The sequence below is a fragment of the Saccoglossus kowalevskii genome, chromosome 3, assembly GCF_978046115.1.
Source record: "Saccoglossus kowalevskii chromosome 3, keSacKowa6.1, whole genome shotgun sequence".
NCBI lineage: Eukaryota > Metazoa > Hemichordata > Enteropneusta > Harrimaniidae > Saccoglossus > Saccoglossus kowalevskii.
The window spans coordinates 42656645-42684255 of NC_140643.1; the positions used below are offsets into that span (position 1 = coordinate 42656645).

At 34.7% G+C, this 27611-nt stretch overlaps 1 protein-coding gene across 1 annotated transcript in view; it reads left to right on the forward strand.

Annotated features, from left to right (window-relative positions):
* The first annotated feature begins 1576 nt into the window (after positions 1-1576).
* The window catches only part of LOC100373508 (glutamate receptor-interacting protein 1-like), a 63501-nt gene continuing 37466 nt past the window's right edge, over positions 1577-27611 (forward strand). The window contains exon 1 of the mRNA XM_006814777.2: positions 1577-1759. Coding sequence (XP_006814840.1) covers positions 1711-1759 — 49 coding nt within the window. The 5' untranslated portion in view covers positions 1577-1710. The remainder of the gene's footprint in view (positions 1760-27611) is intronic.

Below are 27611 nucleotides of genomic sequence, written 5' to 3' on the forward strand. Positions count from 1 at the left end.
CGTTGCAGGTATGGCGTATTTATATTTATTAAGTAATAATTCGTGTGTTGTAAGTACGGCATATTTCTATTAACTAATAACTCGTACGTTGCAGGTATGGCGTATTTATATTTATTAAGTAATAATTCTTGTGTTGTAAGTACGGCATATTTCTATTTATTAACCAATAACTCGTACGTTGCAAGTACGGCATATTTCTATTTATTAACTATTAACTCGTACGTTGCAGGTATGGCGTATTTATATTTATTAAGTAATAATTCGTGTGTTGTAAGTACGGCATATTTCTATTTATTAACTAATAACTCGTACGTTGCAGGTATGGCGTATTTATATTTATTAAGTAATAATTCGTGTGTTGTAAGTACGGCATATTTCTATTTATTAACCAATAACTAGTACGTTGCAGGTATGGCGTATTTATATTTATTAAGTAATAATTCGTGTGTTGTAAGTACGGCATATTTCTATTTATTAACTAATAACTCGTATGTTGCAGGTATGGCGTATTTATATTTATTAAGTAATAATTCGTGTGTTGTAAGTACGGCATATTTCTATTTATTAACCAATAACTAGTACGTTGCAGGTATGGCGTATTTATATTTATTAAGTAATAATTCGTGTGTTGTAAGTACGGCATATTTCTATTTATTAACCAATAACTAGTACGTTGCAGGTATGGCGTATTTATATTTATTAAGTAATAATTCGTGTGTTGTAAGTACGGCATATTTCTATTTATTAACCAATAACTAGTACGTTGCAGGTATGGCGTATCTATATTTATTAAGTAATAACTCGTGTGTTGTAAGTACGGCGTATGTGTATTTATTAACTAATAACTCGTACGTTGCAAGTACGGCATATTTGTATTTATTTATTTATTTATTTATTTATTTATTTATTTATTTATTTATTTATTTATTTATTTATTTATTTATTTATTTATTTATTTATTTATTTATTTATTAACTGATAACTCGTACGTTGCAAGTATGTTGTATTTGTATTTATTAACCAATAACTCGTAAGTTGCAAGTATGTCGTATTTGTATTAATTAACTAATAACTCTCAGTTGTGTGTACGGCGTATTGTATTATTAACTAATAAGTTGCAAGTATTGTGTATTTGTATTAATTAACTAATAACTCTCAGTTGTGTGTATGGCGTATTGTATTTACTAACTAATAACTCGTACGTTGCAAGTACGGCGTATTTGTATTAACTAATAACTCGTACAACTGCTGTTGTCTCTGTAGTATATCTGTAAAAGACAAGGAAAAGATTGCAGTATTATAAATCTTAATTTTCCCCGTTTCCCCATGCCAAAGACCACAATAACCCAACCTCGACAAAATCTAAATTTTATATTAATCAGAGAACCCTTTTTTTATTTTAGTGGTAGAGAGTTTAATGCCCCGCGCTCATTCTTCATGCTATACCGCCTGAATTTTTTTTTCATCTGAAAAGTTCTCATTAAAGTAAATATACAGTAGGTCATTTCCGGATATCCCATCATGATGCACGTGATATGACTGACCAATCAACGATGGGAATTTTACCCTACTGGGAACGAGGCCGAGGCACTACTATTGAAAACTTTCAACTTAGTCTAGTAAAGTTCCTGTTGCCTTTAATTTTACTCATATACACATCTGCCAGAAACAATCAAGCTTCGGAAAAGATTGGAGACGTGGCAAAGGAGGATGCCCGTCTGGAAACCATCATGCCTCCGACAGGGTGCCGACGAGTCAGGTATGTAGAGTGTTTTAGCCTTCAGGTTACCGATTCGCTGGAAATGTTGACCCTGAATGACTGTCAGTGTCTGGTCAGAGATGGTCTCATCGTTTATAGACAGATACTCTCGTCGTGTAAACATGAGTAATATAATATATTAGTACGTGATTAGAATGCAAAGACATGGGCGATCAGTATAGCGAGCGAGACTCGTCAAATGGACTTGACATAATTGAGTGGCCACAGACTTCGAAGGGCACATCGCCATATTTTTATCGGTGAATGGTCGCACTGTATACATCTGCAGTGACACACAGTCTGCTCGTCAACATTCCACGAGTTTCATTCACATAGTGCTCAGTGTATTGATATTGACTGAATGGCCTGTCTACCTAAACGCTTCCGTTTAACTAGTAGAAAAAGAACGGACGGATCAGGTCAGGTGCCTTTTTGGCATGTTTGGAATGTTGTGTGTATCAGTCTTTCTACGTTCATGGCCAGAGAAGTGTAATGTGTGAAGTTCTCTTACAACATGGAGCTAAAAAAGATCTATTTAGCTCCATGATTACACTGACACTGAGTGTTGATGCATTGCGTTGCATATACACAAGTAAAAACAATCAAAACTGTTTACTACTAATAATAATAATATGAATAATAATACATAGTGTATAATGCTTGACTCATCAATCACACCAAACCAATTTTGAAATTGTATGATATACAAATTAAAAGAGATTTAAATATATCTGAAATACACGAATTATGTCACAAATTGGTTTATCTTAGGCCACAACAAATTGTGCACTTCTAAAGCTAAACCAGGTAGCCCCCCACCAAATATTGGATATATCAGTGTTCCTTATTTCAGTTTGAATTGTAACATTTTTAAATATTTATAAAGATGAAGGGAATGGGTTTGTTGTGCTGGGAGTAAAAGACAGTTTTAAGTGCCATGTCTAAGTTCCCAGTGGTGGTGTTTGAATACAGCAATCTAAGCGTTGTCATATATGGTAGAATATCACATAAACTTCACATATTATTTCCAAACCAGTCAAAGTTGAATACATATTGTTCATCGTTCATGTTAATTGACAGTTGCTGCACCTATTCAATATGAGCCCATTAGTGATGTACGCAACTTGTGTCATTTACATTGTTTGTTTACACAAAATTCAAACACATGTTGCATGACCACCTTCTAATTTGTTTTAATTTAGTGCTAATTCATACAGACATGAAGTTTCAAATAATTATTATATAGGTCAGTATACTTGAAATGGCATTCAACATGTTATATTCAGGTTGTACTGCAAATAAAACTCAACAAATGTTTGTCAAACCTGTACTTTAAAACTTCTTGTCAAGAAAATATATTGATATGCCTTTGACCTATATACTTTTAACTACCTTGTACTATAATACACGTACCCTGTTTGGCCCTTAAATCACATAGCTTTAAGAGTGTGTTTATTGTAGACTAGAATGCATCTTGGTTGTACCACTAATCGGACACCAATATACCTCAATTAACCTCAAATACCAAATAGCTACTGAGTGCCAAAAACCCACAACACTCACTTAGTGATCACTTCTTGTGTCATTGTGTTTACTTACTCAAATGCAATGGTTATATCAATCGAGGGAACAGTTGATGCAATAACAGGAATGAATCGTGTCTTGTGACGTTCTTGCACCTAACCAGATCTTGGCAACCATTTTCAGCTAAGATAGCTACATAATGGAGCAGCTGATGCAACATACCACTGGTCTACAGGGATGTGTGCCCCAATAATTAAGTTAGCCATAATGAATGCATACATTGTACCTATAAATTGACTGGTTTTATTTGACCTAACCCTGATTTGAAAAGAAAAAAATTCAACATGACCATTGTTTATATTTGTTTCAATGTAAAAAACAAACACTGATAAACAATATCAAAACTTATTATCAAAGTATGTGTGAAAGGACTAATTTTACAATCAAAATAGTCTAATGTTGCTATTTTTATTATATATTTTTTACTTAATACATTACTATGTTTTCTATTTACATTTAAATTTTTACATTACAATTTTTCATTTCAATTTTTCAACTTCATTGATGTACATAACCAAAAAACAAATGTAATATTTTCTTTACAGTGTCAATAAAGCACTATTCTATTCTATTCTATTCTATTCTATTCTATTCTATTCTATTCTATTCTATTCTATTTTATTCTCTAGAATTGTTGAATCTTCCGACCATTAAAAGAAAAGGTTGCACACTCTTTTGATATTATGTCTGCCTCAGGGTTAATTTTGATTGAATCACTGGGATATGGCAATATTGGTCTGTCATGAATTTAAAAAATGTTGTGATCAGTATGTTTGTATCACAAAGTGGACTAATTAGTGCAATGTATGGAACACTACACGATGTGTTACTCATGCTAATAGACATTGGTCAAACATCTGAATCTTTAATCTATATAATGCTATGAAATCAACTTAGTTAAATTTTTATTTTTTGCAATCATAGGTGTTTTGATCATAACATTAATTAATGAACATTCTGTTTGCATTGCAACACATATATAATTGATGATCAAAAATGAATGAGTAAAAAGTAGCCTTAAATTTTAAAGTTTACTGAGCACTTAACCAGTACTTTATATGTAGAATGTCAAATCATTTCCATACACACAAAAAAGACAAACTTTATCCCCAGTTGAGCAACTAATTTTTGCACCTGATGATCATTTTAAAAGTAAACCTCTGAATTTTGCAAACATTCTGTTCAGACTTTCCTCTTGTTACTGACTACCGGGTAGATTACATTCCACAGTGTTAATATATGGCAGCAAACATATACTGTATTTTCATTTGCTCCATCCCATGGTTCTGTCGCATTTTCAAGAGAGATGCTATTTCTTTCAAAAAAAATGAAGTAAGGAATTCTGGAATAAATTTACATCTCAATAAATGTTTGAAAACAAATTTGCATAATTGTAATTCAGTTTTCATCCGATGCACTGATTAGTGTCTCAAAGTCATCAATCTTAACTGGGCAAGAGTATGGTATACTCCTGATCCTACATGTACAACATTATATTAATTATAAATCAAGAAGACGTGTACATGCAGTGAAGTTTATGAATTACTGGTATACATGTATCTAAAAAATAAAGAGCAATGCTAATTTATCTGAAGAGATTTTCTGTATTTACAGAGCAAAACACAACAAAGACATAGTTTGCATCATTGGAATGGTATCTTAAATACTAGTAGTCCTGGAGATATCGCAACTAAATTGATTCGTGGGTGGCGGGAAGTGTGAGGACGAATAAACAATTTGATTTGGAATATGGTTTGTTTGGAAACTCAGTGACAGTGGCAAGATTTGACACTAAAACAAAACAATAATTCATGGTAGACACAACTAGTTTTTATGACTTTCTTTTTCGACCATTACAATTATTGTCAGTCAACTATCAATCGCTTTAAAACCCACCCACAAAAGTCTCAAATTTCTTTTCACTTTTGTTGCTATTTTTTCCATTTCAGTATCTCCTAATTGAGCTGCTGTCTTTGCAGGTCTTTCATGTTAAATTTGGTCATCCATCCATATAACAATCAACGATTTTATTTTCTCTGCAGTAAATTTAAGTCTAAAACTTGGAGCAGTCTAAGGCCGGCCTAATTTTCTGATGTGAAACCACCTAATTCGCAGTGCATGATGTGAAGGATTTCGGCACTATATAAATTATCATTATTTATATCATTTGTACATATTTGAAATTCTTAATGTGCAACTTAATGGTCTACAACTAATTAGCTAGGAATTGGTGTTTCACATTTTATGTTTCCCAAGTGCATGTCTTGTACTGTCTTCTTGTTTTCAGTGAATGATGGTGAGGCACATCATTTTGTATTCATTTATATAGTGGTTTGAGTCCTTCCATAGATCACTTTAGTATGGGTGGGTATGGGTATGGGTGTAAAATGGCCAGCTGTGTTATGTTGTAAAACAACTTCCTGCCCTCCAGTGAAAGATATGACACAATAAATCACATCCTTTCAACAAATCTAAACAAGGGTAGTGATAAATGGTATGCAGACATACTTGAGTAGTTTTCAATTGGGGTCAAGAATTGAAATGCTGATCACTATAAAATGTAGGCCTCAATTTCATTTTGGTTGTAAATACATGTACATATCTGTAAGATTGTAATAGTGTTTAATTGTATGAGGCCAGTTACAGCAAGAGATTATTTGCTCAGATAAAATAAATAATGTTGTATACAGACTTTAATTATTAGCTTGATTTTATTTTGGTTTACTATAAAATATTTTTTTAGCCTGAATTATTTTTGGCTGAAAAGACTTGTTGGGTGTTTTGTATGGAGTTTATTTTCATTTACTTTTGACGAGTTGAATGTAAAATATAGGAAAAAGGGTACATTCACTGGATTTTATTTTCACTGAAATTGATAACTGTCTGGATAATTAAAATAATATAATTATAATGATATACAGGAGTTCACTTTGATTATGAGCAGTGTGAATAAAAGCTGACAGATTGATAATATGCTAGGTTAGGGTGTCACTGTTGATAATATGCTAGGTTAGGGTGTCACTGTTGATAATATGCTAGGTTAGGGTGTCACTGTTGATAATATGCTAGTTTTTGGTGTCACTGTTGATAATATGCTAGATATGGGTGTCACTATTGATAATATGCTAGGTTAGGGTGTCACTGTTGATAATATGCTAGGTTAGGGTGTCACTGTTGATAATATGCTAGGTTAGGGTGTCACTGTTGATAATATGCTAGGTTAGGGTGTCACTGTTGATAATATGCTAGGTTAGGATGTCACTGTTGATAATATGCTAGGTTAGGGTGTCACTGTTGATAATATGCTAGGTTAGGGTGTCACTGTTGATAATATGCTAGGTTAGGGTGTCACTGTTGATAATATGCTAGTTTTTGGTGTCACTGTTGATAATATGCTAGGTTAGGGTGTCACTGTTGATAAATATGCTAGGTTAGGGTGTCACTGTTGATAATATGCTAGGTTAGGGTGTCACTGTTGATAATATGCTAGGTTAGGGTGTCACTGTTGATAATATGCTAGGTTAGGGTGTCACTGTTGATAATATGCTAGGGTAGGGTGTCACTGTTGATAATTTGCTAGGTTAGGGTGTCACTGTTGATAATATGCTAGGTTAGGGTGTCATTGTTGATAATATGCTAGGTTAGGATATCACTGTTGATAATATGCTAGGTTAGGGTGTCACTGTTGATAATATGCTAGGTTAGGGTGTCACTGTTGATAATATGGTAGGTTAGGGTGTCACTGTTGATAATATGCTAGGTTAGGGTGTCACTGTTGATAATATGCTAGGTTAGGGTGTCACTGTTGATAACATGCTAGGTTAGGGTGTCACTGTTGATAATATGCTAGGTTAGGGTGTCACTGTTGATAATATGCTAGGTTAGGATGTCACTGTTGATAATATGCTAGGTTAGGGTGTCACTGTTGATAATATGCTAGGTTAGGGTGTCACTGTTGATAATATGCTAGGTTAGGGTGTCACTGTTGATAATATGCTAGGTTAGGGTGTCACTGTTGATAATATGCTAGGTTAGGGTGTCACTGTTGATAATATGCTAGGTTAGGGTGTCACTGTTGATAATATGCTAGGTTAGGATATCACTGTTGATAATATGCTAGGTTAGGGTGTCACTGTTGATAATATGCCAGGTTAGGATGTCACTGTTGATAATATGCTAGGTAAAGGTGTCACTGTTGATAATATGCTAGGTTAGGGTGTAACTGTTGATAATATGCTAGGTTAGGGTGTCACTGTTGATAATATGCTAGGTTAGGGTGTCACTGTTGATAATATGCTAGGTTAGGGTGTCACTGTTGATAAAATGCTAGGTTAGGGTGTCACTGTTGATAATATGCTAGTTTTTGGTGTCACTTGATAATATGCTCGGTTAGGGTGTCACTGTTGATAATATGCTAGGTTAGGGTGTCACTGTTGATAATATGCTAGTTTTTGGTGTCACTGTTGATAATATGCTAGATATGGGTGTCACTATTGATAATATGCTAGGTTAGGGTGTCACTGTTGATAATATGCTAGGTTAGGGTGTCACTGTTGATAATATGCTAGGTTAGGGTGTCACTGTTGATAATATGCTAGGTTAGGGTGTCACTGTTGATAATATGCTAGGTTAGGATGTCACTGTTGATAATATGCTAGGTTAGGGTGTCACTGTTGATAATATGCTAGGTTAGGGTGTCACTGTTGATAATATGCTAGGTTAGGGTGTCACTGTTGATAATATGCTAGGTTAGGGTGTCACTGTTGATAATATGCTAGTTTTTGGTGTCACTGTTGATAATATGCTAGGTTAGGGTGTCACTGTTGATAATATGCTAGGTTAGGGTGTCACTGTTGATAATATGCTAGGTTAGGGTGTCACTGTTGATAATATGCTAGGTTAGGGTGTCACTGTTGATAATATGCTAGTTTTTGGTGTCACTGTTGATAATATGCTAGGTTAGGGTGTCACTGTTGATAATATGCTAGGTTAGGGTGTCACTGTTGATAATATGCTAGGTTAGGGTGTCACTGTTGATAATATGCTAGGTTAGGGTGTCACTGTTGATAATATGCTAGGTTAGGGTGTCACTGTTGATAATATGCTAGGTTAGGGTGTCACTGTTGATAATTTGCTAGGTTAGGGTGTCACTGTTGATAATATGCTAGGTTAGGGTGTCACTGTTGATAATATGCTAGGTTAGGGTGTCACTGTTGATAATATGCTAGGTTAGGGTGTCACTGTTGATAATATGCTAGGTTAGGGTGTCACTGTTGATAAAATGCTAGGTTAGGGTGTCACTGTTGATAATATGCTAGTTTTTGGTGTCACTTGATAATATGCTCGGTTAGGGTGTCACTGTTGATAATATGCAAGGTTAGGGTGTCACTGTTGATAATATGCTAGGTTAGGGTGTCACTGTTGATAATATGCTAGTTTTTGGTGTCACTGTTGATAATATGCTAGATATGGGTGTCACTATTGATAATATGCTAGGTTAGGGTGTCACTGTTGATAATATGCTAGGTTAGGGTGTCACTGTTGATAATATGCTAGGTTAGGGTGTCACTGTTGATAATATGCTAGGTTAGGGTGTCACTGTTGATAATATGCTAGGTTAGGATGTCACTGTTGATAATATGCTAGGTTAGGGTGTCACTGTTGATAATATGCTAGGTTAGGGTGTCACTGTTGATAATATGCTAGGTTAGGGTGTCACTGTTGATAATATGCTAGTTTTTGGTGTCACTGTTGATAATATGCTAGGTTAGGGTGTCACTGTTGATAATATGCTAGGTTAGGGTGTCACTGTTGATAATATGCTAGGTTAGGGTGTCACTGTTGATAATATGCTAGGTTAGGGTGTCACTGTTGATAATATGCTAGGTTAGGGTGTCACTGTTGATAATATGCTAGGTTAGGGTGTCACTGTTGATAATTTGCTAGGTTAGGGTGTCACTGTTGATAATATGCTAGGTTAGGGTGTCACTGTTGATAATATGCTAGGTTAGGATATCACTGTTGATAATATGCTAGGTTAGGGTGTCACTGTTGATAATATGCTAGGTTAGGGTGTCACTGTTGATAATATGCTAGGTTAGGGTGTCACTGTTGATAATATGCTAGGTTAGGGTGTCACTGTTGATAACATGCTAGGTTAGGGTGTCACTGTTGATAATATGCTAGGTTAGGGTGTCACTGTTGATAATATGCTAGGTTAGGATGTCACTGTTGATAATATGCTAGGTTAGGGTGTCACTGTTGATAATATGCTAGGTTAGGGTGTCACTGTTGATAATATGCTAGGTTAGGGTGTCACTGTTGACAATATGCTAGGTTAGGGTGTCACTGTTGATAATATGCTAGGTTAGGGTGTCACTGTTGATAGTATGCTAGGTTAGAGTGCCACTGTTGATAATATGCTAGGTTAGGATATCACTGTTGATAATATGCTAGGTTAGGATGTCACTGTTGATAATATGCTAGGTTAGGGTGTCACTGTTGATAATATGCTAGGTTAGGGTGTCACTGTTGATAGTATGCTAGGTTAGGGTGTCACTGTTGATAATATGCTAGGTTAGGGTGTCACTGTTGATAATATGCTAGGTTAGGATGTCACTGTTGATAATATGCTAGGTTAGGGTGTCACTGTTGATAATATGCTAGGTTAGGGTGTCACTGTTGATAATATGCTAGGTTAGGGTGTAACTGTTGATAATATGCTAGGTTAGGGTGTCACTGTTGATAATATGCTAGGTTAGGGTGTCACTGTTGATAATATGCTAGGTTAGGATGTCACTGTTGATAATATGCTAGGTTAGGGTGTCACTGTTGATAATATGCTAGGTTAGGGTGTCACTGTTGATAATATGCTAGGTTAGGGTGTCACTGTTGATAATATGCTAGGTTAGGGTGTCACTGTTGATAATATGCTAGTTTTTGGTGTCACTGTTGATAATATGCTAGGTGAGGGTGTCACTGTTGATAAAATGCTAGGTTAGGGTGTCACTGTTGATAATATGCTAGGTTAGGGTGTCACTGTTGATAATATGCTAGGTTAGGATGTCACTGTTGATAATATGTTAGGTTAAAGTGTCACTGTTGATAATATGCTAGGTTAGGGTGTCACTGTTGATAATACATTTGTATGCTAGGTTAGGGTGTCACTGTTGATAATATGCTAGGTTAGGGTGTCACTGTTGATAATATGCTAGGTTAGGGTGTAACTGTTGATAATATGCTAGGTTAGGGTGTCACTGTTGATAATATGCTAGGTTAGGGTGTCACTGTTGATAATATGCTACATGTAGGTTAGGGTGTCACTGTTGATAATATGCTAGGTTAGAGTGTCACTGTTGATAATATGCTAGGTTAGGGTGTCACTGTTGATAATATGCTAGGTTAGGGTGTCACTGTTGATAATATGCTAGGTTAGGGTGTCACTGTTGATAATATGCTAGGTTAGGGTGTCACTGTTGATAATATGCTACATGTAGGGTGTCACTGTTGATAATATGCTAGGTAAAGGTGTCACTGTTGATAATATGCTAGGTTAGGATGTCACTGTTGATAATATGCTATGTTAGGGTGTCACTGTTGATAATATGCTAGGTTAGGGAGTCACTGTTGATAATATGCTAGGTTAGGGTGTCACTGTTGATAATATGCTAGTTTTTGGTGTCACTGTTGATAATATGCTAGGTTAGGGTGTCACTGTTGATAAATATGCTAGGTTAGGGTGTCACTGTTGATAATATGCTAGGTTAGGGTGTCACTGTTGATAATATGCTAGGTTAGGGTGTCACTGTTGATAATATGCTTGGTTAGGGTGTCACTGTTGATAATATGCTAGGTTAGGGTGTCACTGTTGATAATTTGCTAGGTTAGGGTGTCACTGTTGATAATATGCTAGGTTAGGGTGTCACTGTTGATAATATGCTAGGTTAGGATATCACTGTTGATAGTATGCTAGGTTAGGGTGTCACTGTTGATAATATGCTAGGTTAGGGTGTCACTGTTGATAATATGCTAGGTTAGGGTGTCACTGTTGATAATATGCTAGGTTAGGGTGTCACTGTTGATAACATGCTAGGTTAGGGTGTCACTGTTGATAATATGCTAGGTTAGGGTGTCACTGTTGATAATATGCTAGGTTAGGATGTCACTGTTGATAATATGCTAGGTTAGGGTGTCACTGTTGATAATATGCTAGGTTAGGGTGTCACTGTTGATAATATGCTAGGTTAGGGTGTCACTGTTGATAATATGCTAGGTTAGGGTGTCACTGTTGATAATATGCTAGGTTAGGGTGTCACTGTTGATAATATGCTAGGTTAGGGTGTCACTGTTGATAATATGCTAGGTTAGGATATCACTGTTGATAATATGCTAGGTTAGGGTGTCACTGTTGATAATATGCCAGGTTAGGATGTCACTGTTGATAATATGCTAGGTAAAGGTGTCACTGTTGATAATATGCTAGGTTAGGGTGTAACTGTTGATAATATGCTAGGTTAGGGTGTCACTGTTGATAATATGCTAGGTTAGGGTGTCACTGTTGATAATATGCTAGGTTAGGGTGTCACTGTTGATAAAATGCTAGGTTAGGGTGTCACTGTTGATAATATGCTAGTTTTTGGTGTCACTTGATAATATGCTCGGTTAGGGTGTCACTGTTGATAATATGCTAGGTTAGGGTGTCACTGTTGATAATATGCTAGGTTAGGGTGTCACTGTTGATAATATGCTAGTTTTTGGTGTCACTGTTGATAATATGCTAGATATGGGTGTCACTATTGATAATATGCTAGGTTAGGGTGTCACTGTTGATAATATGCTAGGTTAGGGTGTCACTGTTGATAATATGCTAGGTTAGGGTGTCACTGTTGATAATATGCTAGGTTAGGGTGTCACTGTTGATAATATGCTAGGTTAGGATGTCACTGTTGATAATATGCTAGGTTAGGGTGTCACTGTTGATAATATGCTAGGTTAGGGTGTCACTGTTGATAATATGCTAGGTTAGGGTGTCACTGTTGATAATATGCTAGTTTTTGGTGTCACTGTTGATAATATGCTAGGTTAGGGTGTCACTGTTGATACTATGCTAGGTTAGGGTGTCACTGTTGATAATATGCTAGGTTAGGGTGTCACTGTTGATAATATGCTAGGTTAGGGTGTCACTGTTGATAATATGCTAGGTTAGGGTGTCACTGTTGATAATTTGCTAGGTTAGGGTGTCACTGTTGATAATATGCTAGGTTAGGGTGTCACTGTTGATAATATGCTAGGTTAGGATATCACTGTTGATAATATGCTAGGTTAGGGTGTCACTGTTGATAATATGCTAGATTAGGGTGTCACTGTTGATAATATGCTAGGTTAGGGTGTCACTGTTGATAATATGCTAGGTTAGGGTGTCACTGTTGATAACATGCTAGGTTAGGGTGTCACTGTTGATAATATGCTAGGTTAGGGTGTCACTGTTGATAATATGCTAGGTTAGGATGTCACTGTTGATAATATGCTAGGTTAGGGTGTCACTGTTGATAGTATGCTAGGTTAGGGTGTCACTGTTGATAATATGCTAGGTTAGGGTGTCACTGTTGATAATATGCTAGGTTAGGATGTCACTGTTGATAATATGCTAGGTTAGGGTGTCACTGTTGATAATATGCTAGGTTAGGGTGTAACTGTTGATAATATGCTAGGTTAGGGTGTCACTGTTGATAATATGCTAGGTTAGGGTGTCACTGTTGATAATATGCTAGGTTAGGATGTCACTGTTGATAATATGCTAGGTTAGGGTGTCACTGTTGATAATATGCTAGGTTAGGGTGTCACTGTTGATAATATGCTAGGTTAGGGTGTCACTGTTGATAATATGCTAGGTTAGGGTGTCACTGTTGATAATATGCTAGTTTTTGGTGTCACTGTTGATAATATGCTAGGTGAGGGTGTCACTGTTGATAAAATGCTAGGTTAGGGTGTCACTGTTGATAATATGCTAGGTTAGGATGTCACTGTTGATAATATGCTAGGTTAGGGTGTCACTGTTGATAATATGCTAGGTTAGGATGTCACTGTTGATAATATGTTAGGTTAAAGTGTCACTGTTGATAATATGCTAGGTTAGGGTGTCACTGTTGATAATATGTTAGGTTAAAGTGTCACTGTTGATAATATGCTAGGTTAGGATATCACTGTTGATAATATGCTAGGTTAGGATATCACTGTTGATAATATGCTAGGTTAGGGTGTCACTGTTGATAATATGCTAGGTTAGGGTGTCACTGTTGATAATATGCTACATGTAGGTTAGGGTGTCACTGTTGATAATATGCTAGGTTAGAGTGTCACTGTTGATAATATGCTAGGTTAGGGTGTCACTGTTGATAATATGCTAGGTTAGGGTGTCACTGTTGATAATATGCTAGGTTAGGGTGTCACTGTTGATAATATGCTAGGTTAGGGTGTCACTGTTGATAATATGCTACATGTAGGGTGTCACTGTTGATAATATGCTAGGTAAAGGTGTCACTGTTGATAATATGCTAGGTTAGGATGTCACTGTTGATAATATGCTAGGTTAGGGTGTCACTGTTGATAATATGCTAGGTTAGGGTGTCACTGTTGATAATATGCTAGGTTAGGGTGTCACTTTTGATAATATGCTAGGTTAGGGTGTCACTGTTGATAATATGCTAGGTTAGGGTGTCACTGTTGATAATATGCTAGGCTATGTCACTGTTGATAATATGCTAGGTTAGGGTGTCACTGTTGATAATATGCTAGGTTAGGATGTCACTGTTGATAATATGCTAGGCTATGTCACTGTATCACGTTTTTCCTATTCTTTACATTCAACTCGCCAAAAATCAGTGAAAATAAATTCTGTACAAAACACCTAAAAGGTTTTTTTCAGCGAAAAATTAATTCCAGCTAAAATAAAGTATTTAAATACAGTTCACATCATTTATGAATAAGTGGATAACAAATTTCACTAGTCCCTGTACATTAGTTTCAAAATATTCTTGAGGTTTTGCTATATTTTGTTTATTTTTAAGATAAAAATATGATGATATACAAAAATAATCAAAGCCACGCATTTAATTTATATCTTAGATAGGACGTACATTTTTGACTCCCATGTGCGAAGCACAAAATGGGAGTCTTTGCGGTTAGTGTGTCTGTATGTGTGTGTGTGTGTGTGTGTGTGTGTGTGTGTGTGTATGTGTGTCCGTCTGTTCCACTGATATCTCAAGAACCATACATCAGTTTTTGATGAAACTTGGTGCATAGATGCTCTGGGGTAATGCGCAGATTTGATTAGGTTTTGGTAAAATTTCATGCATATTAATTACCTAATTTGCATGATAAGCTAATTTTTAGCTGTTCCATTGATATCTAAAGAACTACTTATTGGATTTTGATGAAACTTGGTACATGGATGCTATGAACTAATGCTTGGAACTAATGATTAGTTTTTGGTAAAAATTACCGAATGACTAATTACCTAATTTGCATAATGATTAGTCAATTTTCAATTTTTCCACTATCTCAAGTACTAATCATCACATTTCAATGAAACTTGGTACATAGATGTCATATGACACTGCACAGACCTGATAGTTTTTAAGGTAATGTCAGTGCATATTAATTACCTAATTTGCATAATTAATTAATTTTCAGCTTTTGATGTTTCAAGTAGTAAGCATTACATTTCAATGAAACTTGGTACATAGATACTCAAGGACTATGCAGAGATTGATTGTTTTGGGATAAATATTTGTGCATATTAATTACCTAATTTGCATAATTAATTAATTTTCAGCTTTTGATGTTTCAAGTAGTAAGCATTACATTTCAATGAAATTTGGTACACAGATACTCAAGGACTATGCAGAGATTGATTGTTCTGGGATAAATATTTGTGCATATTAATTACCTAATTTGCATAATTAATTAATTTTCAGCTTTTGATGTTTCAAGTAGTAAGCATTACATTTCAATGAAACTTGGCACATAGATACTCAAGGACTATGCAGAGATTGATTGTTTTGGGATAAATATTTGTGCATATTAATTACCTAATTTGCATAATTAATTAATTTTCAGCTTTTGATGTTTCAAGTAGTAAGCATTACATTTCAATGAAACTTGGTACATAGATACTCAAGGACTATGCAGAGATTGATTGTTTTGGGATAAATAATTGTGTATATTAATTACCTAATTTGCATAATTAATTAATTTTCACTCTGGTTTCTCAAGTACTAATCATCACATTTCAATGAAACTTTTTACATGGATGCTGTAGGACAATAGACAATTGTGGGTTAAAATCTGTACATATTAATTACTAATTTACATAATTAACCACTTTTAAGCTATCACACTGATATCTAAAGTACTAATTATTCCATTTCAATGAAACTCAGTGCAAAGATGCTCTAGGACAATGTACAAACCTGATTAGTTTGGGGTTAAAATCTGTTTATATTAATTCCCTAATTAGCATAATAATTTATAATTTGTTTTGGTTCCAATCACATTTCAATAAAACTTGGTACATAGATGGTTTGTTACTTTGTGCAGACCTCATTAGTTTTCCATTAAAATCTGTTCATATTAATTTTCTGATTTGCATTATTAGTTTTCGGCTTTTCTATCACTATCGCTATCTCTGACAAGTAATTTTGAATTCTATTTAATGTGTCTCCAATACTCTCAGCACATGGGAGTTCTTTCTAAGCTTTCTTTGATTATCATTAGCACAGCTGGGAAATGTGTGCCTTACGCTGTATAACTTTCATCCATGTCCAGAACTATTTAATTGATAATGCCCCTAGCAATGGTCATTGCCATGGTAACACGATATAATCTCAGTAAGCTGATATGTTTTGTTGGAACCTAATTAAAGACAGTTTCACTTTTACTTCACGCAGTGTTCAGTTTTTCTAATCCTTACATAGTTGTCGACCTTACCTTTCTACAGTAACTGCAATAGCTGTCTTAACATTGATATTCTCCATTCGTTTGGCAACCCTGGATCTTCAGTAATAGACAGAATTTATCAGTTTTTCCATCATTTTCACTAACTTCACCTCATTAGGTAGCAGCCATCGCGCAGAAATATCCAGTATGATTTTAACCAACAGTCTAAAAGTCATACATTCAAGTTATAGTATTCAACGAACTTGGACAAAAGACAGAAATACAAATTTCACTTATTTCCAGTGCTTCAACTTCAGAATTGAGTCTGCACTCAATTTTGAGGTCCCAAGGCAGTTAGGTAGGGCATCTACATATAAGCTTTTGTGGCTTCCTTCATGTTCTGAATAGGTGTCATATTTGATACAAATATCTAGACCGTATTTATCTGAAAAATTTGCTGCAAAAACAAATAAATACCAGAAAAATTAACATGATAGTAAAAATAATTGGCATCAACAGGTTTAGGGAGAATGATAGTATGTGTATCGTCTGTTTTGAGATTTGTAGAAAGTATGCAATTCTACCAAAAAATGTCCCTCTGACAACCGAGTTACACCTAAGATAGACATAATTTAGATGCAAAAATTCAAAATTACACAACACAACACAAGAATCTATTATTATTACCCAGTATATACAATATTGAATTGATGCATGCCTCACTAATGGCATGAACTTTTAACCTTTTAAAAACTTGCAGACGACAACGACCAAAAATCTAACTTTTGCTGTCACGCACGCTAACAGTAGGTGAACAAATGACTAAAAAATATTTATTTTTAATAATACAAGTTTCAACTTTCCTTGTCCAATCGGCCTCGTGCACATAAGAAAATGTACAATGGTTGGCATAGAGCAGTTTTATTTTGCGTTACATTTGGCTGTGGTGGGTCATCAGGTTTTTTCACACACAGTGATGCATTGTCTCAAATTTATTATTTTTACTATTGCCACATATCAGTAGCGAGTGAAAGTGAAATTTTTTTTAAATTGTTGACCGTAGCAAGCTTGACAGTATCCTAAGCATACAATGTACGTGCATAACATTTGTCTCTTAGTGATAATCTTTCTAGCTGTAACTTTGTTGATCTTTGTTATAATTCTTGCTTTCTTATCGGTAGGGAGAAAAGCAGTCTTGTCCTTTGAATTTAACTCCCTGTAATACCCAAGTTCAGATCATTTGACTGTATGAACCCTGATATATGTAACAACGCATTGGTGCAAATAAACAACCAATCAGATTATTTGTACCAAAAAAGAACACAAATACTAGTAAATTTACTTCCTCTACTTAAGATGTGAGCTGAAAGCATGATCATTTTATCAGGGTTTTTAATCATGACTGAAAGTAAATTTAAACTTTAAATAGTAACATTCATCAAAATATAAACATTTACGTGTTTTAGCAAGCATCAGCATGGACTTCTTGGTGATCAGTATCGTACTCGACTGGGTTAGCGCCCAGGGTCCTCATCATATATTCGGGATTTTTTAGGGGTGGCCGCTTACCCAAGCACCCCCTCGGAAAAGAGTGCATCTGACAATTTTAATTCACTGTGTGACAGATTGAGGGGAATATTACGTCTTTGAAAGTTTGAGGGGAAATAAGATTATGAAATTAGGTGCATCGTTATTGACTCTTACACCATGGAGCTCCATGCTTACACTAAAGAATCAGAAATGGTCAAATATGCACATTTTATTACAATATTAATTACGTACCACCCGAATTTACGAGATTACAAATATTTGAGTCTGTTGGAACAGTCAAAATCTTCATCATTATCGCCACTGACGAATGTGTCGGATCGTACACAAACTCTCGATAAAAGGCACTTTCCGCCGTGATGTATTTGCATTTGACCTGCATCAACGTTCTTTGACCTAATGGGTCAAGTCTGTTAAAAACAGTTATTATCCAATCAAAATGCTGTGTGGTACCGATGCTATTCTTCGGAAATTCCCGAAGACTCAGGTAACGCAATGCGGAAGTAAATTATCGATGTTGGAATTGATTTCGGCGAATAAACGACATGGTTTTTTTTTTTAAAAATGGTAACAAGCAATTTTTATCTGTAAACTGAATACGGCATGAAATATTTACTGCATTTTACTTTTATTAACAGGTCATTGTAGAAGCGTAGTTTATGCACAGTTACTGTGGTCTATGTATTCACAACATAAATGTCACTGATTTCCTGTTTTACAACATTTTTTTTTAAATCTTGATAATAATGATTTCCTTGCTATGCCTTGATAAAAGTTGGAGCGCAAATTAATGATAATGATAAAAATTTAAACCTTTGTTTGAACACATTGAATAGAATACATTTAAATAAATATACCAACAATGACTGGTGGAAAAATGTGTTAAAGCTACAGAAAACACTAATGAATCCTGAAGTAATACCAGTACAGAAAAATGCTACCTAACATCTTAACAAAGACAAGAATGGACAGATTACCACAAAGAGGGAGAAAGGGATGGAGAGTGAAGAGAGAGTATTTACAAATTTTGATACCATTTTGGTTTGCAATAATTTGTACTACATTTTGGTTTTTATCATACTATAATATCCATCAGCTCCTAGTTCTGCTATGAAATGTGATGTTCAACAGGGATCTGTCTTAGAGTCAATATTATTTTATTTTGTACACATAATATTCATGCCCTTGATTACAATAGAATATCAGGTTCTGCTAGAGTGTATAGCGCCCCCAAGAGCCTATTGGGAATAAATAGTGAGTGTGTCAGTAGAGGGCGTACTAATAAAACCAACAGACCCATGTCAAGCACCACAGCTAGTTTGCATAACAATGCATATAATTTGCATAATTATACAGTCAGTTTCAGTACCATTCTCACTGTTGGGCAAACATTTTTGACTCCTGTGTGCGGAGCACATAATGTGAGTCTTTGCAGTTAGTGTGAACGTTTGTGGTGTCAGCGTTATGATGACTTTCATTTAACTTTACACCCACCAGTGGCGAACTGACCTACCAAGTCATTATTTTCATAATTAGTTCCCAAATTATATATCGATATCTTAAACTTGATAACTAACTGGGACCATGCTTGGCTTGCTTGCATAATAATTTATTTTGGGTAATCAACAGACATGATTAGTTTAATGTTGAAAAACATGATCATCTATTATTAGTCCATTTCTGATATTTCAAAAAATCAGATTTAAATTGAATTTGTGGTAAACCACATATTATACATGTAAATGTTGATAATGTGGATTGTTGCATCACATCACATTGTGTTTCATCTTGTTTAAAAGGCTAAACTTCTTTGATTTTATAGCTATTTTGTAGCAGTTGAGCTCCATGAGTTGTGGAAAGTGTGTTTTTTTCTGGCCAGAATGTTATTACATACATGTACACACATGTGGTTTCAACAAATTAAAACAATTATTTCATCTTTGTAACCTGTTTTTAAATTCACCGAAATGCTAACATTGTCATCTATGGAGCGCCTTTAACTACAGCTATTGCCAGAAATGCTAGTCACATTATTACTTTGATTCAATGCCTAGGCAGGTTTCACTGTAAATCATGTTGGAAGTTTCAGTGTTTAGACTTGTATATTGCTGATGACCCTGGATAAGGGCATTTTTTTCCAGTGAGTATTGGCTGTACTTAAGTTAATCTTGTTGGCATGGCAACAGTGTTGTAACTGACTGGTAGTAGTAATAATGGAGATTGCAGGAGTTTGTACTGTATATTTAATCTAGGCCACACAGAAGATAACTTCTATGCCACTATTCACATTAAATGACATGTTTTCATGCAGATACAACAAATTTTTCCTTGTACAAGTTTTGACAAAATTGACAAGATTTTAACAGACTTACTAAGTCTCTCTAGCAAATGATATTAAGTTAGCATCCAGCTGCAGTGCATCTTTGCAGTTATCTAAATTATATTTAATCATACAAAAACACAATTATTTCCCATATATTTTTTCTGAAAAATCTTAAATGTGAATAAAAACATGCCAGAATGTACCTGACAATACACAATCATAAAATACATCACCAATGTAAGAAATGTATGATTAGTAGACCAGTGACTATATCCAAGTTTGTCAACTCCTACTGGGTATGTACATTATATTTTCCACTTCAAAACAATAACCTCCCTTTTAAACCTCTACTATTTCTAATTGAAATATCGTAGAATACTTTATTTTAGCTGGAATTAATTTTGCTGAAAAGACATTTTGGGTATTTGCAAAGATTTTTGACAAGTTGAATGTAAAATATAGGAAAAAAGGTATATTCGCTGGATTTTATTTTCAATGACTCGTATTCCTTCAGCAAAAATAAATTCCAAATGAAAATAAAGTATTTTACAGTAGATAACTAAATTTATTTCTCAATTTCAACACTGCTTATAAAATCTAAAAGTTAATGATAATTACCTGTAGATGTTTTAAACATTCCCATGTACATTTATACATGTAGTAGTTGAGACATTAAGAACTCTTGAGTGCTGTCACAGTTCGTGGAAATATTCCATTAGCGTCTTTCGAAAACCTTCAAAGTTGTAGTGAATGCGCCTTTTGTTTTAGCTCCCAACATGGTTTTATGGTCCACTACCATTAGTGCGCAGGGTGTGTTCAAACAAACACATTCATACACATATAACCATGATTCCACAATCATATCAGGTGTACCTACCATGGATATTTGTTTTTGACAATTTCAGACTTATAGATTGTACATTTGTGTGGCTGAATTTTTGTGAAATTGTTTGTGTCTGTTTTCCGCTACTTACCCACTTTACAATGGTCAAACCCAGAGGAAGTTCTCAGTCTGAGGAGAGTACTGGGTTATCTGCTCTGTAATGTGTTAGTACAACTGTTCCCACAGGCACAAATTTCTCAAAAACGATATACACATGTACTTTTATAAGCTTTAAGCTAAATGGTTGACCTTCCAGTTCTGATGTCAGATTACATCCGTCTGTACAAGTCTGTCTTCTCAGTGGTATCAGTTGATTCTCTACCCCTTGCCAGATTAATTTACTTCCAGTGTTACTCGGTTTAATTAGAGCCTATCATGTCATCCTGTTTCTCTGCTCAAGAGCAGGAAAAAGGTAAGCCATTTGCATGTACAGTAATTTAACAAAACTTGTTTGTGTGGTGCCCTTATTGTCATTTGTACTCTGGTCTTACAGTATTGAATGAACAGTTGTACATGTGATCTGTCTGATGAAATATACACTGTACATGGATCACATGTCTGCATATCTAGATGGAATTATAGCATTGCTTTTGAATTCTATTTGATATCTGGTACAATGTCTTTATTTGTGTTTATATTACTGGAAATATTTGCACATTTTTTAAAAAATTTGAAATTGATTTTTAGCTCTGCTGTCGACTTTGTCGAGTGGAGCTTATCATTATGAGTAATTGTCCGTCGTCCGTGTCAACTTTTTACTTGTTCGACTTCTTCTTGAAAACTACAAATCTGAAGGCTTTGATACTTGGTTTATATGTACCTTGGGTAGACGTCTCTTACATTTGTTCATTTCATGACGATATCTTTAATTGTCTAATTTTGATGAATATTTTTGTAATTTTTGGTAAAAAGTGATATTTTCAACTTCTTGTTGAAAACCACAAGTCTGATTGCTTGATACTATATATATAGGTACTACACATGTACAGGTAGACCTCTCTTAGATTTGTTCATTTTGTGATGATATCTTTTGTTCTTTGATTGAAATGTGCATTGCTAACAGCAGAGCTACAATGTACATGTATCTCAGCCGACAGGCTCCTTGTTTTTATTTCACTAGTACGTGTAGCTTTGCGATGAGTGTCTTTAGTGTTAAATTGCTGTCGCAGTTAGTAGGGCTTTGTCGCTGTAACTGGTTCTTTCATCGGAGTTGAGAATTAATATTTTATGTCTCATTAAGGTAGCAAGAAGAGAAAGGGGACTAATAGTTTCATTGTGATTAGGACTTTGCCTGCCCTGTTATTAAGCTTGCAGTTATGTCAATGTGTATGATTTCAGAAAGCTGAGATACAGGAAAATACATACGATCGTTTATTTTTCGTGTTAGTATATCTCAGAGGATTAAGTTACAAACATTCCCAGGAACCTAAAAAAAGGGTTTTTACACAGAATGGATTGTTTCTCATTTTCTTTGACATTGCCACACCTTGATACGTATTAATATAAGTGTCAACGTCAATATGATATATTACAATTAATGAAAGGAGGACATGTTTACCCTCAACCAGGTTCATGAAAATAAATTCAAAATGATATTATGCACTAAATGCATCCCACACAGTAAATTTTGACCAACGATTTAGAAAGTATACGATATAATATTTAATATTCTGACATTTTTGAAAAATGTTTTTCCTCTATCGCTACCTTAATAAGATATTGCCCTCTTGTTTCTTGCTTTGACGAAAAAACATTTAAGGTGCCTGTGAAATGCTCACCCATTTGTGTTTCCCTAAAAATTATAATTATTGATTTTTTGGCAGAAAATTATTACTCGTATCTGAGTAAATTTGAGATACCGGTATTCATGTATTGTAGACACGCCCACCTATCCTGAAATAGTCAACTGTTTCTGGCTTTCAGACTTGAGCCTAATGTGAGAAAAAGCCATACTCTGACACAATACTTTTATAATACTGCGTCAATAAACCAAACTATTAACGATATATTTGTCAGTCTGTGTTATCTTTTTTTTTTAAACATATTTTGGGCAGAATGGTATGAGAATTTACGCGTTTCCAAACGATCCAAAGGTGTAACTTCAGTAAACGAAAGCCATAAAATCATGACCATACTACTATATTTCCAAGGCTTTATGGACCATTTTCATTCAATCTACTGGCGAACATTTTGCTTTTTGACACTACTACTTTATCTCCAAGGATTTTGAACCATTTATTTTGGATACTGTAAAATACTTTATTTTTGCTTGGAATTAATTTTCGCTATTTTCGCTGAAGGAATGATTCAGTGAAAATAAAATCCAGCGGATATACTTTTTTCCTATACTTTACATTCAACTTGTCAAAAATCAGTGAAAATATATTCCATACAAAACACCAATAAAGTCTTTTCAGCAAAAATTAATTCCAGCTGAAATAAGTATTTCACAGTACAAAAAATGTATGAATAGCATGTCCTATTTAATTTCTGACCATTTATTTCGATTTTGGAAGAGTCATTTGATCTAATTCTTGTTGGTACTAGACCAGCCAGTTATTCACTAATAATTTATTTTGGTTCGTAACTTTATTTTTGGCATGAATAAATTTTGTCAATTTCTTGCACCATGGAGCTTGCACAAAACAACTCATCATCATAAATAATTGTGTTTTATTTGAGTGATCTAAACATTGATGGTGCTGAACGTTACGTTGCAGGAACGTAAACTGCAATTGATCTCACGACAATGATGCATACATTGTGGAATATGGAAAATAAGTCTGAAGCAAGTGCTAATCACCTTTAATAAGGTTATGACGCAAGTAAATATATTTCATGAATATTATTTGAAAGTGAAATTATTAATAGAAAGCATTTAGTATTAAACACTGGAAATGTGTCTTGACCCCCACTCTGTCTATTGTAGTTATTTGAAAACTTTCTATCATACTAAACTGGTCACCAAATTTAACAACTGGTTCTGTGTTTTACACTCAATCTAAATGTGGCTAGTATCCATATCTTGGATCCTCTTTTCATCAACAATGGTGTTCCACTTTTTGTAACTGAATTCTCCATTTTCACCTCTGTGGAAAAATAAAAATCGAGCAAGTTTACAAGTCGTGTAACCGTGAATGCCATTCTTTGTCATACTAATACATGTGTTAATATACAGTTTGGTTCAACATCAACACATGTATAACTTTTATAACTATTATTATTCTTGTGCATTGAGGCCAATTTGTCTCTATTTCAACATTTGTCACTAAGTGCAGGGCTGGACTTTTTTTTTCGACCAAATATTTCCCCCTTTCATGCACACCCCCAAATTGTGCCATCATGGAGTGTCAACATCACCCTGTAGTAGTAGGACAAACAGCACACAACATATCATTTCTTATTAGCTTCATGATATCACTTCATCAACTCCATGATTACATAAGCATACCTAGAGATTGAACAAAGAAACAAAAAAAGCAGTCAAGACAACTGTTTGAATCATGCTTTCCTGTCACTTTCACATGAAAATTACACTGACATTGCTCTAATAATGCATCACAGAGTGATTTTGCGAAAGACCCGAGGAGATGTTTCATGCTTCGGTGTTATTTGCATACTGAAAACTGGTGGTCATCTTTTCTGTTTTACACCCGGAAATGTGATTTAAATACAAAATGATGATTAGGAATAATTAATGCAGTCTTTCTCAATTATATATTATTGAGTATTAATTCTCCCCTGAAAATAACACTAGTATAGTATTACCATCCAGACAATACAAAATGTAGTTCTTTGTCTTTATATTAAGGTCTCATGCCACTAATTAACCAATGGCTGCTCGTAGCCAAGCAAGAACCAATGAAATTTTTTAAATGTTTTTTTTCTCAGGTGCTCCCTGTTTGAGGGCGTAATCACCTGGGTCAGAGGTGAGACCAACATGTGGTCTTTTGTTTACTACTTAGTGGCTGTGTACCTGTGGGTTTATTCTGTGTGTATTTGGATGTTCTAATCTTGGTGTTTTTCCAGTGATTTCTCTTGGTGCAATCCAAATACAATAGGTGTGTCTTGTTTACCTGAGATTTGCAAGAGTTTGAGCTGGCCAACATGTTAGTTTTTTTCATATGGTTGATTACTGGCATGTTGATTTCCCATTTTTGAGCCATATTTTCAACTTTCCTCGTCATTTTCATATAGCAATCTCGTCATATGTTAACATTGTCGTCTATGGAAATTCAATTAGTGGTATGAACCCTTTATAGCCTGGCTTGGTATACTTGACAGTGTAGATTTCAACATGGTGGATGTGTTTCCATCAGCTAGTATCATATCTTTGTTTTGTAGCTAGTTATTCCAGCAATGTATGTGTGTTATCAGTGGATGCTGTGTAGTGCCATATGACACATATGGGTGGCATTAGTAAACTCAATGTAAAGAGTTTAGTTTATGTCTACGCTCAGTTAAGTCATAATTTGCTTCAATAATAATAATAATAATAATAATTTTATTAACACTTACACATTCCTCGAAGTGTTTGGCAATGGTTACAAATGTTTAAGAAAGAATAAATTTTGGAAAAAAAGAATAAAAAAAATAAAAAAAAAGGACTAAGCTAATACAATAAACATACTTTTTAAAAGCTGAGAAAACTGTATTGACATTTTAAGGTCGCTATACGGTATTTCTATTGGCCCTTTGGTTCCAAATAGAAAAAATATAGTATGCCATTGAATACCAGTACCAGTATTTATGCATGTATGTGACATGCACACTGTACTGTTAACTAACTTTAATATAATTAAACAGTAGACTAACATAAATCAATTATTTAATTTAAAGTTTATAAATTTTAGTGGCTTCTTTCCAGCTTCATATTTTACAATCCTGAAATAACTGTATTGCTTGCATTGATGACAGTCATTCATGTTTGTGTTCCAACCACTTACTACTGTTTGCTGCCATCATATTATGATCTCTGACCTCTCTATAATTAATGGGCTTACAGAAAAGAGACCAAAGGAGATGTCTGAAAGCACTAACAATTTATTTTTAGATTTTGTTTATCTTTTATGTGTGTGAATTGTTCAATGCTACAATTTTGCAGTCTTCTCTAACCTCTAGCCAAATTCATAAAAGTTCTCTAAAAATTCAAATGATGTGTAGCTTAAAAGTAACCAATGCAGTTATTGGTCAGTGAACTCAAAACTATGTATATACTGGAGATGTTTCCATGTAATGAGTTTATCATTTAGGGTAGTGACAAAACAGTAAATGAGGAATGTTTCCATGTAATGAGTTTGAAGTATTTTGATGGGAAAAACCTGCCTGCTAATGGACTGTGTAGGAGACTGTTAGTGTATACACAAACCACTGTCACTTATGATGGAAATCGTTTGGTTGTCATGGTGACTGGTTTTTATTGATTCCAATCTGATTAAGAGACTTGACAGAAGTGCACGTTTTCAGTGTGTGGGATCTCACTGATATTGGAGCTAAACAAAGTTGTATTGTAATAGTATCAATATCCGGTTGCTTTGAGGGGAAGCAGGCCTTGGTATTTGAGTTTATCACCATAGCTCAGCCCTTACTATTAGAGTTGCAAATCTTAGGATGTAATCTATCTGAAGATGTCCCGCTTCTGATTACTATGACTCCCGGACCCAGAGTGTATGAAATTGGTTTCTCTTTTGTCCCATTGTGAAGCACTTAGGATTATTTTCTTCCTCTTCAAATTGAGTCTGTCTGCACTGTGAGCTGTTGCATTCATGTCTGATAGAATGAGTTCATGTCCACCTGGAAGTCACCATTACCATGGAAACCAAGATTCTTGGTCTTGGGATAAATGGTTTGCTCAGTCAGAGAAGCTGTATAGTTACCAGCAACATACTGGTTAGTTCACACATTCATGTACTTGTGTATACATGCACTGACCTTGATCATGTTTAAGTTTTGTGATAATACTCTTATCATATCAAGCCCATAGCTCTAGGCTGTGCTTTGAGAAGTGACATGAATAATTTCAGTCTTGTTAAATCATGATTATTGTATTACATGTACTGGTACTAAGCTTCTGATGTACTATTCTTTCGTAACAGGATGTGTAGTTATTTAGAGTGTACAATTTCTCTGGCTGTTTCTGTAGGTTTTTGTGGCATTACTGCAGTACTGCTCGCTGAAATACAAGTTTGTCAATTGAAGGTGTTGCTAATGTGGGCAAATATTTTATCTGCAAATTTGTATTTATACAAATTTTATTGCACTTTAACTGTGTTGAATCTAGTACACATGTAAATCTATGTGCAATAGTCAAGTAACTTTGTCACTGAAAATATTTGATGTTTTTTACTCAAATAAGGCACAAAAACAAGTCTTTCTCATCACAATTTATACACTTATTGTCAGATATATTGTCAGTAATCTTATAACTCCCAATTCTATTAGTAATGTTTGGGCACTTATTCTGCTATCTATGATCTGTGGTATACATGTGTTTTAACTGTGTGTTTAGATAAGTTCTTCATATACCGGTAGTTTAAACATACAGTGATCACTTCTAAAGGTGCAGTCACACCATGACG